Raw genomic sequence first — 19,631 nt, forward strand, 5'->3', positions numbered from 1 at the left:
CACACAGAGAAAGAGAGAGAGAGGGAGACAGAGAGAGAGAGGGAGACAGAGAGAGAGAGAGAGAGAGACAGACTTGCATGCCCTGAAAGAGCAAAAGCCACTTAAAATAAATAATGTGTATCATCTATGCCTGGAGGCTTGGAAGGGCAGGAATACTCTTTCCCACATTGCCACTTTCCCAGGTCACTAAAGGTGAATGAAAGAATCACATTACCAATGATTCTTTCAGTGTGAACACACACACACACACAAAGATAGATATTGGGTGGAAAGAGGACACCAGTGCACAGTGTTATAACAATCACATAGACTATGATAAAAACAAGATACTTTTATATTGATTATTTTCAGTGTAAACATGTGCATACACCAATAGTAACAAACAACACCAGTAAACAAACCAACACATATGCACATAAATATGCCATACCCTTTCTCTAATGAGTACACACACACACACACACACACACACACACACACACACACACACACACACACACACCACACCACACCACACCACACCACACACACACACACACACACACACACACACACACACACACACACTGCGCTGATACTCTAGGCAAATTTCACCTCTTCCGAAGAAGAATGCCACAGTGCCACCATCATGGAAACAAAAATGAAAGATTCAAAGAAGAAAAAAATAAAAAGAGAGATAAAATGAAAGAACAGCTAACAGAAACAACATGGAGCTCCCCCTCACATACAAAAGAGAGAAAAAAAGAATGAGAGGGAGAGAGAATGGGGAGGGAAAAAATGAAAAGAAGAAAAGAAAGAGCAGAAATGGAGAGAGAAACAAAAAGGAAAAGAGGGAGAGAAACAGAGGGAGAGAAAGAGGGAAAGAGAGAGAAATAGCTCCAGATGTGAGGAGTGTGGAGGAACGTTTGATCTAGCTCCTCCAAGGCTGATTGATGTAGCACATTTCATTTCCTCGTCAGCGTCGTGACATCATGTTTCACTAAACACTCCGGGTCTTTTACTCAGCTCCTCATGGCCGCTGACCATCATTAAGGCAGCTGACACTGGACACACGGAAACACCAACACACTGACACACAGTCCACAGTCACACTCACCGGACACATGCACCAACACACTCCCAAATAGTCTAGAGCCAAGACTAGCCATGCAAACACCAACACACTCTCAAACACGCAACAGAGTCACACTGGACATGCAAAAACACAAACACACTCCCACATGAGACTGAGCTGTGAGACTGGACACACAAACACCAAAATACTTACACACGCTCTTAAGTTGACACTAGGCACAAACACCAAAATACTTACACACGCTCTTAAGTCGACACTAGGCACATCAACAAAACAACAACAAATATACCCTACAGGCAGCACACAAAAGCCAACACACTCACACACATAACCACACAAGCACTCTCAGACACTACTTAACGACGCTGGACAGATAAACAAAAGCATACTGCCACATGAGCAAATGTGTTCATAGTCAAGTTCTGATGTGATGAATAAACAGCATTTCCGTTAAGTACAGGGACGAATCACACAGTTGATACAATGGTTGTACACCTACATACTTTATTATGACTAAGGTTTTAAAAATGTAAAAAAGGGACTGGGCAGAGCATCACTTCCCACTTTAACATGGAAGTGAATCAAGTCAAAGCCCCTGGAGGGGTGAGCACACACTTAAATGCTGTGTAACTGATGTCCTACCCTTGAGCGGCGTACATGTGGAATTCTCACAGTAGGTCTAACTGCGCAGCACTTAAGTAGTCTGGAGTAGTTTTCAACAGCCTACCTGTGGCCATGGTGCCCACTGCGGGCTGATCCACTTCCAAGAAAGAAAGAAAGAAAGAAAGAAAGAAAGAAAGGAAGAAAGGAAGAAAGAAAGAAAGATGTTGTGGTTTGGCTATAGCAGTACAGCAGCGTATGCTGCAAGTCCAGGTTCGAGTGCTTTCTAAAGTGCGTCCCCTGTCCCCAGTGGGGAGAGAGGAGCTGGAGGGGGAGAGCTTGAACCTGGTCATGCCACTGCGTTGTTGTTGTGACACATACTGTATACACAAACAAACGTGTGAGTGCCTGCAAGCAGCTTGCACCAGCAAGTTCTTAAATATGCCTTTCTCATAAGCACACACACACACACACACACTCTTTCTCATAAGCACACACACACTCTTTCTCTCTCTTTCTCTTTCTCTTTCTCTTTCTCTCTCTCTCACTCACACACACACACACACACACACACACACACACACACACACACACACACACACACAAAGTGCATGCACCCCGCAAGCGCATATAAACACACAGGGATACGTCGACATCTGGGAGCCATTTCCCACCTCCCAACCCCACCCCAGCCCACCCCACCCTTACCCCCTAACCCCTACCCCCTCCCCCCAGCCTCACCACCCCACCGACGTGCTGCTTCCTGTGGAGGATTCACCCAGGGGGGTATGGCACTCAGCACTCCCCGCGCCACAGAGGGAGCAGCCGCGGGGACGGGGGCCATTTCACCATGGAGGCATACCAAAGATGGCTGCTCCCCAGGGGTACCCGAGCCGTGAGCTGCAGAACCTGCTGCTGAGAGGAGGGCTGGAAGGGGGATCCTGTGAGAAGGGTAGGGGGGGTTAGGAGTCGCCCCCCCTGGGTGCAGAGGACCGAGGGGGGGGGGGGTTGTTTTTTTCCCTTTCCTCCTCTGCTACATTTACCACAGGCATGACTGACAGCATGGGCGAATTGGGATGAAATGGCCGCGGTGATTACCGTATTGTGGCCTTCACTGTGGCAAGAGGAGCGCTGGCCTCAGCGAGATCAAAGATGAGATTGTCATGGTTACGGTAACAAACCCAAATAAAGACGAGTCACCACAAACGGAGGGGAAAGGAAGAGGATGCAGAAAGCGAGAGAGAAGGAAAGAAAGAAGCAGACTTGCATGCCGCTTGCTGTTTCTGTCTGTGAGCACACGTGTGTGTGTGTGTGTCTGTCTGTTTGATCAGCGCAGGAAAGACAACGGAAAATGCCCAGAGATATTTAATGTAGAGAGGGGAGGACTCACGCTTTCAAGTTGCTCTTTGGTCCCGCTGTCCTTTGTGCAATGCGTGCTAACCTGTGTTATTTGAGTTGGGCTGAGACTTATCTCTCCATATTAGGGCCTAATTTATCATAATATTTAGAGCTTCAACCTGACGTGGCGGCTTTCATCGGTAAGTGTGCCAATATCCTGAGCTGGCTCTGATTACTGAGAGAGAGAGAGAGAGAGAGAGAGAGAGAGAGAGAGAGAGAAAGAGAGAGAGAGAGAATGTATGTGTGTGTGTGTGTGTGTGTGTGTATGGGAGGGAGAGAGAGAGAGAGAGGGAGAACATGGGTGTGTATAAACGCTTACATGAAGGTAGTGTTGACACCATGGTCCAGAGCCAAGATAGGCCGTGTTAGATGACCAAAACACATGATCTGAGGTCCTAGGGCTACTCTCCACAGGAAAACACAATGGCCACAGCGAACCAACAAAGGGAGCGAAACTTGTTGATGAAACTCATGCACAAGCCATTGTTCTCCAGGTCCTGGGCTCTCATCAAATGGTGTCAGAGTCCAGAACTGACAAGCACTGAGGGAGGCAGCAGGATAAAATGTTTCATTTTCTATTTGTCTGCATGATGTCTAGATGCGGACAGAACCAGTATTAAAAGAGAAAATAAAAGATGAAAAAAAAAACGGAAAGCCAGAAAATACAGCGAAAAAATGAATCCAGACATTTGGATTACCACTCAACTTCTTCAAAGCTGCACAAAGGCCGGCATAAAGAAACACATTTACATGTCAATGCAGTCTTGAAAACAAAATGGCCTTTCACTCATTTCATTAGAAGAACCTTGAAGGTTCAAGCGGTTTTACACTTTGTCAGATGGTGAGCAGCTGAGAAATCAAATAGCACAGGAGGAGATGCAGGGAAACGCACCGATTGGAAAGCATTGATTGTCGCTTTTTGTACCTGTCATACTCGTGCACTCCTAGTTTGTGTGTGTGTGTGTGTGTGTGTGTGTGTAGAATGAGTCCAGCATTCAACCCATTGCCCGGTGCACATGTGAATGGATGTCTGTCTCTCAGGCATGCACACTGGACCTCTCTGGAAATTCCCTGGTTTTGCCAGGCCTTGATGACAAAGCACATGAGTCTCCCATTTTTTTCTCCCCAAGTAAATCTATTGTCTTAATATTTGTTAAAATGTATCGCTAACAATATATATTTCATGTATACCACTTTGTGATCCTTTAAGCTCCAAAGCCTTACTTTCATGCTGCAGATTTACAGGGCCTACGGGGAAGTGCTGATTCGGTCTTCTGATCCGCGCTTCTGATCGGTTTCTGATGTGCTGATCATGTGTGTTGGTCATGCAGACAGCCTCTTGCTGTAGGTGAGAAAGGCCTCGTATCAACCAGTGATGAACAAGATACAGGTAAGCGTCAGTGGGGTGCTACTCGCTGAACCCCCTCCACGAGGGGTTGATAAAAAAAGGCGCAACCCACTCGAAGAAATGGCAAAGCAAAGGTATGTTTACGGCAACACCGAAGCACAGTCCCGAATCTGTTACCAGTTCCACCACTCAACCCACTTCAAACCATACTCGTTTATGCTCCACAACATCAATGATTTTCTACTAAACTGATTCAGATGGCCCTTTCTCTCTGATCCCAAAGAACAGTAAGGACTGAGTGTGTGAGTGTGTGTGTGTGTGTGGAGGAGGGTGGTGGTGGTGGGGGGGGGGTGGGGGGGGGGGGCTGAACAACACAATAATCAGTCCTGATGCCTAGACGTCTACTGCATTGCCAAGGCGAAGGGTTAATACCCTTCCCAACTCCAGATGCCATTAAAGGAAAGGGGAAAAAAGGTGGAATAAAAATAAAAGGAAACAACATGGAACAGTAGAAGAGAGGGAGGGAGCAGGGAGAGAGGGAGAGAGGGAGAGAGAGAGGAAGGGAGAGGAAGAAAAGGGAAGAGGTCTTCGGACATGTGTTTCAGTTTGTAAATAGAACAGTGAATTGCTATGGATATTGCTTAAATATCTGCGGCTTTTTGAGCATCGCTCAGCGGAAGTTCCTCGGAAATCATTTTGCAACTGCCTTTCCCTGAGAGAGTCAGCGAGCCCTTTTTAATGTCAAAAGCTCCCATCTGGTCCTCTGCTCTTTCAAGATGTTTTCGCTTTCATTCACTTCGGCTATTTCTTCTCTTTTCTTTCATTTTTTTGGACTGTAAATTCACATAAACCAAAATATCTGCAAGGCTGAATGAATCTCCTGTTCTTTTCCTTCGCATTTTTATAAATACAATGTGCCGCTTTCAAGATTTCTGCTCTATTATGTTCACTGTCCTGGACAGAACACACACATGGTTGGCTATGAGGTAAAGCACACAGGCACACACACACACACACATACACACACACACACACACACACACACACACATATACACACACACACAGTTTTCTATATGCTCAGGACTGTAGGATATGGTAAACATATTTGAATGATGGATGATTTCTGACTTCCTGCGTACTTGCTTTCATCTCTGTGCCGCCATTTCCCTCTGCCAGGATTTTCTCAGACTAGGAAAAGTTTTAACACATCTGCATGTGCGCGCACACGCACGCATACACACACAACCACACCTGTAAGCCTATGTGAAGAAAAAAAGATGAAATACCTCTTTCTAAATCAGCTCCAACACTCTAATACTCTAATACCATGATGGACCTCTCTAGCCTTTCATCCTTCATTCTTGAAGATCTGCATAATCAGCCTGACAACCAAAATGTTGCCATGGACACCTCACAACAACAGAAAAGTTACCACGGTACACTGCGACACTGGGGCTCATAAACTCACTAACATAATGTAATAAAAAATATATAATTAACCAGAATTATGCAATAAAACTAAGGAGGATGATTAGAGTGACCACATAATGGCCGCCTCCCCGCGAGGATCTGTGATCAAACCACTAATGAACGCCCACCTTTAATTTGCAACCATTAAATAATCCCTCCTTAATGAGCAAATGATGGGTAAAAGTCAGTCTCCATGGCCGTCTTTGAGATTTCCCTTTCTTCACATGACTCATGTTTGTGTGCACTAACAGACGCTCCCAACCTTACAAAAGCCGGGTAAGAGTTTTATCCTTAAGAGTAATGGATCAAACATGTGGGAATAATGGTCCTTTTTCTAACCTTACATTTGAATGTCAACTTAATATAAAGCTATTTGAACATGTAACACATCCCTTTTTCCTTGTTTGCTTGTACACAATTCATATTTCAGACCTTCAGGCAAAACAATGCCATAATTTCGCCACTTGATTTTGACATTAATGACAAGCATTCTTGGAGGTTTCATAAGTAGAGAGCAATACATGAAGATATTTCCAAAGGCAATGCTGTGAATTATTATGTGAAAACAAAAACAAATGATCTACTGTTGAGCTAAAAGAAATCCATTTACATATGCAGTAAATCTCTTTTATCAAATCTCCCTTCAACATTACAGTGCCCTAACGATCAACATCAAATCAATCTTGATATGATGTCACTTGCACTCCTGAACCTGTCATAGATCATTAGAAACAGAGAAATGGAAATATAACATAGCCATACACAAACACAGACCACTAGATAAATGAATGAATGAATAAATAAGTTAATAAATAAATAAACAAAAAACATGAGTGAGTTTAGAGAAATCCAGTCACACAGATGTATCCCGGATCAGGTCTGGCTAAATTTGCTATTGCATATGATAAAATGTTATGCTGCGTATAAAGTCTGGAGGATGGTAAACTGTGAATGAAAAATAAAAATAATACTCAATATAGGTCAACATATCCTAGATTGCCTGAATGCTTATTTCAGACCATCTGAACCATTACACCTCATCATGAGATATATAAATGACCAAATTGCCATTGTACTGAGTTGATATATAAAATTCCACTTACACATTTATCTCATAAAAGCACATTTTATTAGTGGGCCTCTCTCACATTATGACTGCACATACACACACATATGTCATACATGGAATTGGCTCTTGCTATGACAGTACATTATGTTGCACAGATATATTTACCTGATAATGAAACGATTTAAAAAAATAACTGCTGTAAAATGCTACTACAAAGGCCTATCTGTAAATAAGCCTATCTGTAATAAAAGACAATTGTAATAAAAATAAACACTTGTGAAGGGACATGCACACTCGCTGGTTTGTGCAGGTTATTGGACGCCGATGTCTTTGGACTGGCTTGTGACCCTGAGACATCATGGCCTCAGCAGAAAGACATTGTGTGAAGTCTTTAACATTTCTCCTGATGTCATCACTCGGGCAAAGATCATCTTAAACATCAACTTCGAACAATAACCAGTAAAATGCTACAAACTTTAAAGAAACGAAAGTCCCTTACTCTTGTTTATCTTCAGATAGCCTCTGACAAGCAAACCCACCCAACAACAACCAAAAACAATGCTCTCTGACAAACAGCTATGCCAACATTCCCACTTAAATCATTATGTTTCACATCTGTTAATCTAACAGTGAAGAATTGACAGTTTAATCTCAACATTGTTTAAGCCCCCCACAACATTAGGAGTTCATAACGTAAATAAAAATATCAGCATGCTACTGCATAAAAAAATGTTTGGTAAATCACATCTGTACAGAGATGTGGATTAAAATGGTAAAAGCTTCACAAGAGTAGAATGCCTCAGAGATTCCTCCTGGCCACACTTACAGACACCAGACATTTGCTTTCCATACTTTTCAAGGGGCCTATCGAATGCCCTGTGACACAAGCAGGCAATAAAGTGCAATCCTGTCTCAGTGGGGACATGGCTGTGGTGCGCTTGTTCTGGCTGCGGTGTCTATGACGGCTGACAGTCGACAAGAGGATACGCGCGCGCTGTGTTGCATGCAGGATGTGTGTGGATTTAAATGGACCCTGTTTCATTTGCCAAGGAAACAACAAAAAAGTGGCGCAGCACCACCATGTGGTGAAAATGGTGCATCACAAGCCAAAGTAGTGGTAAAATGTTTCTTTTGCCTTTGATTTTTCCACCCCACATAACAGTTCCTTTTTTTATGAAGTGAAATTGTATATATTGAGACGTGATGCAGACCAAACTGGTTTGTGTGGTTAGGTATAAAAAATGGCGGATATCACATGAAGACCTGTGTTAGGAGAAGCATAGAGATGCAACACACATACATACTGCAATTGTACATGAAGAGATGACACTGAAAATACAGTCGTTAAAAAACAGCCATGTCTGATAGAGAAAGGCAGAATGAGAAAGAGTGGATGACAGAGAGGGGTTGTTGGAAAGATAGAAAAAGACACTGCATAAGAAAGAAAGATAGAAATTCCATGGGCTCTCATTTAACATCCTCACCCATTTATGCCCCATTCTCACCTTTCACTTCTACTCATTCATTTCCTCTTCTGTCTTCTTACCCCCTAAGAAGCTAGGTCCAGGTGTGTGGTGTGTAGTGTGTGTGTGTGTGTGTGTGTGTTCCGTGTCAGGGGTCAGGGTGTAAGTGCATGAATATACTAGGGGGGTATGTAAAAGTGTGTACTGCGGTGTGTGTGTGTGTGTGTTGTTTGTGTTGTTGTTAGGCATGGTTAAAAGTCACTGAGGATGGAGATGTCAGCAAACTCCTTGCGGTAGCGGTGGGCAGACAACGAGAGCACAAAGGCCCACTTCAGAGACATGAAGCTCCACACACATGACAGGAACAGGCTGTTGGGGTCCTTCAGAGCTGCAGGAAACACACACACACACACACACACACACACACACACACACACACACACACACACACACACACACACACACACACACACACACACACACACACACACACACACACACACACACACACACACACACAGTGTTTCAATGTGGTGCAGCAAGAAGTATCTGAGATTAAGGTACACAATCATACATCCTGTGTTATCACGCAAGTGCTGAGCAGTCTCCTCTTTTTGGAATGTATACGTATATTAGAGAAATGCTCTCCAAGTCTGCTGTGTAAATCTCCTTGCGGTGTCTTTTTGCTCGTGCCAAGACGCTACTGAATCCCAAAGGAATTCCAAACCTTGACAAAAACAATTGTTAACTGCTGGCTGCACTTTTGTGCATCGTGGTTGCTTGTGGAGCTGCAACTATCTCACTGACTTCACAAACATGCGTGGAGTTTTTCTCAAGGATGTGACTTTTTAAGGAACCAGAATGTGTAATGATAGTGCTTGCAAAGTGAAGCATTTGTCTTTTTATTTTTGTCTTTTTGTCTTCTTCAGCTATATTCTGTCTATTAACATGGTGAGTCCTCAAATTAACATGTACAAGTAGCTCCTTTGAGTAAACCTCAGAGACCATATTTATTGCCTGGCGAAGCTTAATGCTGAGCACTCTGATTGGAACTATTTTTGGAGTGTACAAACAAAATAAAAAAAAGTCTAGTTGAAAATTTAAATAAACATAATAAATCAAAATCTGGTCTCATCAAACACTATTAGTTGGTAGAAGGAGGGGTGTATAAAAGCAGTATGACACATGGTTGGTCCTGTTTCCATGGTTTCATGCCACAGCACAGCCATGTAGACCCCACTCTCAACCGGATCATACTGCTTCATTGCATACATACCGGTATGTTCATAATCTCATTGTATATTAATAAAAATAGTTAGAAAAGTCTTCTTTTTGAGCATGCATTTTTTCAACATTTTCAAATTCAATTATTTCATTTTTTGTTCTGAAAGGACAAATCCATTAGCTACAGAATTGTTTAATATTTCTGAGCGGAGTCGATTTGGAGAAAGAAAGGATAAGAAGAGAGAAAATAGTAAATATGTTTAATTATTCGATACACATACACAATGCATTCTATGTCTGTGTCATTTTTATTACCAATGGCCAGTTGCCTGTAAAGTACTTTTAAATTTGAATTGGAGTTTGTATATACAGTTAAGAACAAAATTATTCATACCCCTGGCAAATATTGATGTAATGTTGATTTTCTGTTGACCAATATGTTTGTTCTGACTGAAAATGACACTGCCACATGCCAAAAGGTTATAAAACAATGTGGTAGAAACATGGAATCCAAAAAATAATTGTTTTTATCTTTTTTAGCATGTTTTATGAAAAATGGCATTTCCAAAATTATTCATACCCTTTTTAAATAATCAATGGAAACATCTTTATTTGCATTAACAACTCTTAAAATGGTTCTTATAATATCTACCAAGCCTCTCCATGTCTCCACAATGATTATAGACCACACCTTTTTAACAGCAATCCAGGTTTTCAGTCAGGAACGATTATTTGCCATCACTCTGGCCTTGTGCTCACTTTTTTAACGGATTGAGGTCTGGACTCTGGCTCTGCCACTCTAAAATGTTGATATTGTTCTCAGATAACCATTTCTTGCCTTGTTTGGCTGTATGTTTTGGATCATTGTGTGGTTACCATTGGGGCAGGTCTATCGGCAGTCTGCCTGATCTTTTCCACCAAAAATCTCAATGTAGCCCCTTGTTTTAGTGTTACCGTTTACTTTGAGAAGTTCACCAGGTTCCATTGTCTGAAAAACACCCAAAACTAATACATTTTTTGAGGGGATGTGGCCTGAGATTGGCATAAAAAAATAAGCATTCAATTCCAATGACACCATGTCCGTTTCAATTGTGGGGGTTAGAAAAGTATTCTTTTAGGATGTTTTTCAACCTGGTGACCTTCTCAAAGTAAACGGTAACACTAAAGCAAGAGGCTACACTGAGATTCTGGAGGAAAAGATCAGACAGTGTGCCAAGAGACCTGCCCCAATAGGTATCATTGGACAATTAAACCATACAATGATCCAAAACATACAGCTAAACAAGGCAAGAAATGGTTAACAGAGAACAATGTCAACATTTTAGAGTCCAGACCTCAATCAGTCAAAAAAGTGAGCACAAGGCCAGAGTGATGGCAAATAATCGTTCCTGCCTCAAAACTCAGATTGCTGCTAAAAAGGTGCAGTCTAAAATCATTGTGGAGACATGGAGAGGCTTGGTAGGTATTATAAAAAACATTTTGAGAGCTTTGATGGTAAATAAAAATGTTTCCATTGATTATTTAAAAAGGGTATGAATAATTTTGGACATGCCATTTTTCATAAAAAAAAATAAAAAAGATAACTATTATTTTTTTTATTCCATGTTTCTACCACATTGTCTTACAACCTTTTGGCATGTGGCAGCGTCATATTCAGTCAGAACAAACATATTGGTCAAGAGAAAATCAACATTACATCAATATTTGCCAGGGGTATGAATGATTTTGTTCTTAACTGTATATATATGTGTGTGTGTGTGTGTGTGTGTGTGTGTGTGACAGGGAGAGAGTGTGTGTGGGAGACGGGGGGGGGGGGGGGTGGATACTCACATTCTTTACGCGTGATGGCCACCGAGAGGAAAGTAATGAAAGCGATGATGGACAGGACAGAGAAGAAGATCCCAATGAAGAGGAAGAACTTAAGCCCCTTCAGCCAGGTCCGCCAGTAGTCCTGCAGGTACATGATGTGTGTGACCAGTGCCCAGAGGGCAAGCACACCTAATGGACACACACACACACACACACTTGACATGAGTACACCATGACACTTTGCATTCAGCCTATAAGTTCACCTTTTTCTGTTACAAACCATGACTTATCACCAAATCCATTTTCAAATAAACATGTCATAGAGAGATCTCAGCCAAGATTCACCTCTCAGAACACTTTGTCTTGATTTTGACTCATCCTGTACAACATGTTTTTCTAGTCTATTTTTGTCAGGGTGTGATTCTGCAAGGCATGGGATTTAAATCAGCTGTGTCATTCTTTCTAACATCACACTTGCTATCACGTGACACACCAGTTCCATATTTCTTCCAATGCTTAGTCACATCAGTTCGACCGCTTCTGCTTTTCTGCCTTGGTTCTTGTCATATTCCCCTATTTCGCAAGTCTTTCGCTAGACCAAAGCCCACCTCCTCTGCCTCATGTCCTCCCCAAAACCCCTTAGTCATGGCTAGTGTGCCATTTAGTGCCTATAAACAAAAACACACAATCAGCTCAGCAACTGTATTTGTATGTTTTGTTAAAAAATAAACACAAAAGCAATGGGATTAACTGCAGACCATGTGAAGTCACTGAGGTGACAAATTTAACTTAAACGTTCACTTTGGCGTCTGACTTTTGCTAGTGGTGGCCTAGCACATTTTGATACAGTGGGGGGGGGGGGGGGGGGGCAGATCTCAAAGTTCATCTGGAGCAAAGGGCTACGGAAGGTCTACACTCTTATGCAATGTAAACCTTGGACAGATATGAAAACTAGAGAGAACATTCAATTGATACTGATATCCTATGCACTTTATCAGATGTAACAACCCCAATTTCATTGCACAGGCAACTGTACAATGACAATAAAGGCTATTTATCTATCTATCTATCTATCTATCTATCTATCTGTTGATGTCACATGTTGCTGACAAATGAGCTTGATGGCAAGGCACAATCTGATGTGGCTGGTGGATTCCAGTCATATGTTGGTAAAGATGCATAAACTTGTTTTTGTACACATTTGGTATCAATAAAATGTTTATAATGCAACCCAGCAAGTGTATTTATCGGTGAATGAAACATGGTACATTTTTGGCAGTTTATACACGGATTGACTAGAAACTAAGCTTATCCCATGTTGATTTCCGTGTTCCTACTAGCTACCCCACATACCATTTTAGTCCTGTGGAAATGACCAAAATATGCATCACACCTTGTTTTATCCTTAATATAGTCATGTGCATTTGTTGCAGAGACTCTAAAAATTGGCTTAACATTAATAAAGTTTTGTATTTGATTGTTATCATGATTATGAAACAATGATTGAAGCCTCAATATCACCAGGTTTGCAGGTTCACACAGGTTTGTTCCATATCTAGGGCCTTAACTAATGAGCATGCAGTACAAACTTTCTAATGGTCCAAGGCATTTCTGAGAGTGTAAAAATGATACAAAATGATTGGTGAAAAAATATATGAAAACATTGGAATTTAACAAAAATATTTTACAGGTTTTAGTTTTGGGTCCTAAATATTACAATCCGAGACGTTGCAGCAACCATTTTCCTGGATTTTGTCTGATTTGACACAGAATGACCCCCATCAGAGTAGTTTGAGGGTAAACACTTGACATAATCCACATACGTCTATGTCTGTATACCTCAAAATAATGTAATGACATTAACTAACTTATATACAGTAGTTGTAAACCTTAAACACTTAAGTTTACCGTTGAACAGTTTTTGTCCACTCCAACACACTTTCTATGAATAGGCTATGACATGTTTGGAATTTCTTTTGATTATTTTATTGACACACCTCATACTTTTATAATAGTAGGCTAATCGTCATAATACCGTGGTTTGAATTGTAGTAATTTTACAGTTAGGGAACCATCTAAACAGCATGTCTTAAAATTACCACTGTTAAGATAAGAAACATGTTATGTTGGCAACATTGTAATCAAGTGAGATGGTATGCGGTTCTGAAGCACATGTGCTTAGAAAGCACATTCTCTTGAAATAGACTATTATCTACATTAACCCAGCATTTGACGAGCCATGTTTGACTATACCTGACAAGCCGCCCATTGCTCCTGTCCATGGTTGTTTATATGCAACATTCCACACCAGAAAAGCGGAGAATCCCATTGCCATGCCAAAGGCAGCATAGCCTATACTGATGTATGTTTTATTAATCGCCATTGGGATGCCGATTGCGACAGCAGTCACTCAATAAAAACGATCCCGGCAAAGACAGAAGTTAACTACTTAGGCCTATATTAACTAAACCGTGAATACATAAAACACGAAGGGTCACCTAGGCTACTCTAAAAAAAATGGTAGGCTATTATGAAACACCCGTTCATCAATCAAGAAGCGCGTTATCCTGAACTACTGATTATCCGGGAAGAGACGGCTTATAAATATTCCCGTTTCTGAACGGTTTAAGGGCTCATTGCAAGACAGCGACAGTTGCAGTGTCGTGTCTTTATCGAGCATTACTGACAGCTAGCAGCTATATTGTTTTCCATGTTTACAATCTAAGCACCAAAGGTGGCCTCGAAAATAACCATCAATGATAACAGCTAGCGAAGAGCATAGCCTACGAAAAAAAATACTTCCCACACGAAACAGTGACGCCTGTTGTTTCGGAAGAGTATTGGATTTCTTGTGACATGGTGACCATGTCAGACAGAAAACATTTTATGTTACTGTAAACACATTTTCAACCAAATAATGTAGGCCTAGCCTAAAATATATGGACAAAAAGCGTACTAGTATGCAAGAGTATAAGCCTACAAGCGATCATCAAATCATTCCTAAATCAAGAGAAACTATCAGATTAATTAGACTAAATAATCCCTTGTTCGTCAAGGGACCAGAATTGAACTCACTGAACCAGGATGTGTTTATATTTATATTTGTTTATAGCCTAGCTGACTGATGCTTTAGGCCAGTGTTTCTCAAACTTTTTCAGACCAAGCACCACTTACCCAATATCAAAAAACTAACGGAACACCTAGCTAAAAAGCAAACAAATAGTAGACCTACTTCAACAGTATATTACATAACAGGCCTAGTCACTGAACCACCTTGCTTATTGTCTTTGCACCTTGCTTACTATGTCAGAGAATTCATATGATTTAAACTGACATAGCTTATAGGCAGTGTTGCAGAACTGTTTGGATTTACATACAAGTTGGTTCAATATTGCAAACAACAATATTTTACCACATCTGCTCGCGGACCACCAGTAGTCCCCGAACCACACTTTGAGAAACACTGCAGGCACATTCTATATGGTAGGCCTATAGGCAATACCAGAAACATAGGCTACCTTTTCATATCTAAATATCTTGGGGAAAATAATTCTTATTTTTTAATCTGAACATTGAGCCATGGAGAATATGAGAAACACCTATCATGCCACCTCAGGATGTTTTCGTCCTTGAATAAAATACATTTTTAGACAAGTTGAACCCTAAAAATGTCAGGCCCTGTCACAGAGGAATTTGTAGGCCTATGTTACAATGGTGCAGATAACCATAATGGTGGATATGTACCCCAACCTCCATCTACACAGCTGATGAAATGCATCAATATTTTCTCATATTTTCATTTGAACAATAATGTCTAATTTATCTTATATGATCATGTAAACACTGTTCAAACCAAGACAACTGCACCCTAGACTAAGTTATGACACTTTTGAACTAGATAGGTTGGTCCTTCAACCTTCTATCCCTGCCCAATTGGCATCATCATGCCTGCCCACTTTCCCCCCTTTCTCTCCAGGCTATTCAGTGCATTTACATGTGTGGTTATTTATGTGGTAATATAACCACACAGAGGCATACCCAGGAAGTACAGTAGTACTTGTTGTATAACCAAGTTTATGGTTAACCTATTTTTATTTACCAATATACATATGTTTATATGATTCTAGTAATGGTTGTAATTTGTTCAACCCTCGATGGCATATGATAGAATGGCACATGAAAATGAAAAATACAGTATTATTATACATTATTGTTTAAACATATCACCCCAATGTGCTCATGAATTTGGAACTAATTTCACCCACCATGGAACTAATTTCACCCACCATGCACATTTGCTTGGTGGTTGGCACATGGTTACGGCGTTGCTGAGATAAATTCCAAAATTCAAATTGAAATCATTATTCAAACCATAAATTCAAAATTCCAGAGTGATGTGCATGATGTAAGAAAGGAAGACAATAAAGAAAGGCCCTCATTGTGCATAGTTCTCATTGTGTGATTGGGAGTTGATCAGATTGTGTTATTTGGCTATCAAATGAAGTCAGATGACTGATGCCTACTGAAGGATAAGGTAATCCCATCAATGGGTTTCTGCTTCCCTAATGGCATAAGCATATTCCAGGATGGCAATGTCAGAATTCATTTGGCTCAAGGTATGGAAACATATTCAGGCAGCAAGCATGAGGAATCATTTTCTCACATAAATTGGCCATCACTGAGTCCTGACCTTAAACCCATCAAAAGTCTTTGGAATGTGCGGGAGAGGTTTATTCGCCGTGGGTTTCCTGTTACCCACACAAGATCTCTGCAAAAATGAATACAACTCTGGATGGAAACAAATGTAGTAGTGCCACAGAAAACGAGAGCTGCAATCAAAGAGTATGTGACGTTTTTGGCCAGTGTACAGTACTTACACAAAAAGCTGATTTGATCCCATCACATGTTTGTTAGTCCCCTGGGGGTCTATGCTCTTTTTAAGGTTAGGGTAAGGTTATAAGGTAACCTAACTGTAGCATTATCTATAGTCCCATGAGTTTATGAAGCCTACCTCCCTCCCCTGAGTAGTACCCTAAGTTCACTAACATAAGAGAACACACACACACACACACACACACACACACACACACACACACACACACTCACGCACACGAAAAAGGGAGAGACATTTCTTTTAAAAAGCATGCAAATTACATACTGTGTATTGTAAAAGTGACCATTTTATTTTCTTCAAAACAGCAACATACAACAAAATTAACACATTATTTTCTCCCAATATGGGAAAATAATATTTTCTTCAACAAAACAATGACACATTTTTAATGTATATTAAAATATTTTCCACAAATGTACAACTCAGAAAGGACCAGGAAAAAGACACAAGGATTGTTTCATAAACAAGATTACATGTAGATATTGCAGTCAAAAACATAATTTTAAATACATACCCACACATATTATATGAGCTAAAAGTAAGGAATTCAAAGGGCTGTAGGTTGAACATTCATTATATGGCTTTTTGAACACAAATTGCCACGACTGAAGGTCATTTTCGTTTAAAAGGCAAAATGGAAATTTGTCGGATCCAAGTCTCAATTCCCTGCTCTAAAAAAACTGGTAGCTTATCTAGAATACATTCTGTAATATGTACTCTATGTGCATATCATTGTCTGAAATGTAATTAATATAAACATTTGTGCCTAGTCTTTTTTGGTATCGTATTTTATTACACAGATTTTAAGCAGATTAAAATACATACAGTACTCATGAGTAGTAGGATATTCAAGTAGATCCAAACATAAGTATATATGAAGGTGTGTTTGTGTAAAAATAGAGCATTAAAAACACTGATCTAGCTCTACCATAGGTGAAATGATTCATATGTATAAAAAAATGGGTGCATGGGTAATGTTTTTTTTTTTTCAAGACCTGAGGACCACTTGGACTGGATGTGAATATTGCAGTCTTCCCTGGACATATGAGAACCCATGCAACTGAAAAGCAGGCCGCTGGGACAACCTTTAGACTGGAGACAGGATATGTGGAGAGCATGTGACAGTTGAAAACAGCTGATGTGTGTTTCTGCCTGACACAGAGTGTTCCAACATATATATGCAAAGTATGCAAGGCCACAAGGTGAATTTTGTCTTAGTAATAAAAAACAGAGAGCTTTAGGCAGACTAGTGTTCACTTTTTCCCTTCTGCCAACCCTGAACTCCACTGGCAGCACTAGGGCATTCAAGGTAGTGAAAACAAGACCTGCAAAACCTGCAGCTGTGTGTGACTATCTAAATAGGAGAGGGGTAAATGTTGGGACAAAGAATGCTTTGGTCCTATCAGCAAGTTCCAATGCTCCATCATCTTAGCTCTCTCTCTCGTTTGTCAAAACACACAAACTTGATTCTTTGGCTTCATGACTACAATAGCATACATTTGACTAAGTGGATGCTATAGGTCTGCTCTTCAGAATTTGAACAAAGTTTGTCAGAGCTCAGCTTTTGACAACAACTACTGTCCAAAGTGAAAAGTACATAGGGCTTGAGATTTAATAAAACTTGGACGTGAAAACCACAGGTAATAACTGGCCAGATTACCCTTCCAGTTGTACTGAAACAGACAAATGAGACAGATAACAAACATCCACAGGCAATAAAGCCCTCCATATAAATAATTTAGCTGTGCTTGTGATTTACTTTTTGTGAAGAGCCCTTCCAGGTTTCATGAAAAAATGTGCCTTTCCGAGGACAACTAAATCAGTGCTTCCATTGGGGTTGCCAGATATCACTCTTCTTAGTTTAAATCAACTTAACTTGTTTGACATGCCACTGAGGTTGTAGTGATGCTGTGGGGGAGAGGCTCTGAAGAGTCCAGTTCTGTAAAAGTACGTAGCTTGACGCCCCCTGCCTAACCCATAGGCTGATGCAGACTGTTCTGTGGCAGGGGTTTTAGTCAAATGACAAACATAGCAGTCACGCCTGCATCAAAATGCCATCCATCTGGCATCCTGTTTCATCAGACACAGGTTCTTACTTTCCCTCATGGAACTTGGATACTGCTTCTTGCCTGCTGTTTCGAAGTGCAACCCGGACCAGCTGGGATCAGTGGTTTTGGTTAGGCCTCTGATGAAGCCTGGGGCTTGAGTTGTGCCTTCTCCATGGCTGTGCCATAAGGGTCAGATCGCTTGAAGAAACCCAGCTGCAGAGATGACAGGAGGAAAACAATGAGATTCATGAGGTCCTCCATTATTTTGTGGCGAATATACAGTTGACTATCCCTGAAAGATACTATATTAAAAAATTAAATAAAAAATACATTGTGTTTTGATTGATGTTTGATGTTTCATTTCTAAAAATAACCAAGCATAGTTTCAAACTAGGTTTTAGAGCAATAACAACAACATGTCTCTGCTTTTACTCGGACACTCAAGTTCTTAAGCTAGGTTTGACCTTCCCTGACCTTGTATAAAATGTAGATGACTAGTGCAAGCAGTAGCAGTCCAGCCAGTATAGCCAGAATGATTATCCACAGGGGCACAGCATACGGGTTCTCTGGATTAGCCCACACTATTGGGGTCACGACCTGCAGGCCAGACAGGAGCAGAGCAGACAGACATACAACACACAGCATTAATGGTAAAATACAACCAATCAGAGTTTGACTCCAAAGAGTTAGTGAGAAGTCAGAGAGAAAGAGTGTGTGTGTGTGTGTGTGTGTGTGTGTGTGTGCGAGAGAGAGAGAGAGAGAGAGAGAGAGAGAGAGAGAAAGAGCGCTGGTGTTATATGGTGTTACACTCACACACACACACACACACACACACACACGCACACACACGCACACACACGCACACACACGCACACACACACACACTATCATACATACTGCATTTTTTAAATTTTTTTATATTTTATTGTTATGAAAATCTATTGATGTGTATGTGCGTATGTCACATACTCTATGTATATGTATATATGTATATGCCATGCCAATAGACCTTTTTGAATTTGAGAAATAGAGAAAGAGAGAGAGAGAAAAAGAGAGAGAGAAAGACTCACTTTGGTGGATCCATTTGGGTACTCCTTGGGCAGTATGGAATAAGGCATCTTTTCCACTCTGTACTCCACCATGCACTCCAGCAGGTACTGCTTATAAGCTCTCTGCAGGGGCAAAGATCAACAGGCAGCAGGATCATAAATGACATGGTGCTTACAATGGC

General features: G+C 40.9%; 2 protein-coding genes across 3 annotated transcripts in view; both read right to left on the reverse strand.

Moving 5' to 3' along the window:
• Positions 1-7,003: 7,003 nt before the first annotated feature.
• Positions 7,004-14,221, reverse strand: LOC121707759 (heme transporter hrg1-A-like). Of its 2 annotated transcripts, XM_042090551.1 has the most exons (4): positions 13,712-14,221; positions 11,480-11,647; positions 8,635-8,813; positions 7,004-8,567 (listed from the first exon to the last, which is right to left on the reverse strand). In XM_042090551.1, exons 1-3 carry the CDS (start codon positions 13,839-13,841, stop codon positions 8,677-8,679), a joined length of 435 nt encoding a protein of 144 aa, XP_041946485.1. In that variant the 5' UTR covers positions 13,842-14,221; the 3' UTR covers positions 7,004-8,567; positions 8,635-8,676. The 2 variants fall into 2 exon arrangements, with proteins under 2 accessions (XP_041946485.1, XP_041946484.1); XM_042090550.1 differs by having other exon boundaries at positions 7,004-8,813.
• Positions 14,222-16,647: 2,426 nt separating this feature from the next.
• LOC121707756 (integrin alpha-5-like) overlaps positions 16,648-19,631 on the reverse strand; it is a 44,672-nt gene continuing 41,688 nt past the window's right edge. Inside the window, exons 28-30 of the mRNA XM_042090542.1 lie at positions 19,471-19,572; positions 18,875-18,997; positions 16,648-18,613 (exon numbers count right to left, since the gene is read on the reverse strand). Coding sequence (XP_041946476.1) covers positions 18,530-18,613; positions 18,875-18,997; positions 19,471-19,572 — 309 coding nt within the window. The 3' untranslated portion in view covers positions 16,648-18,529. The remainder of the gene's footprint in view (positions 18,614-18,874; positions 18,998-19,470; positions 19,573-19,631) is intronic.

The sequence above is a fragment of the Alosa sapidissima genome, chromosome 4 (assembly GCF_018492685.1).
Source record: "Alosa sapidissima isolate fAloSap1 chromosome 4, fAloSap1.pri, whole genome shotgun sequence".
NCBI lineage: Eukaryota > Metazoa > Chordata > Actinopteri > Clupeiformes > Clupeidae > Alosa > Alosa sapidissima.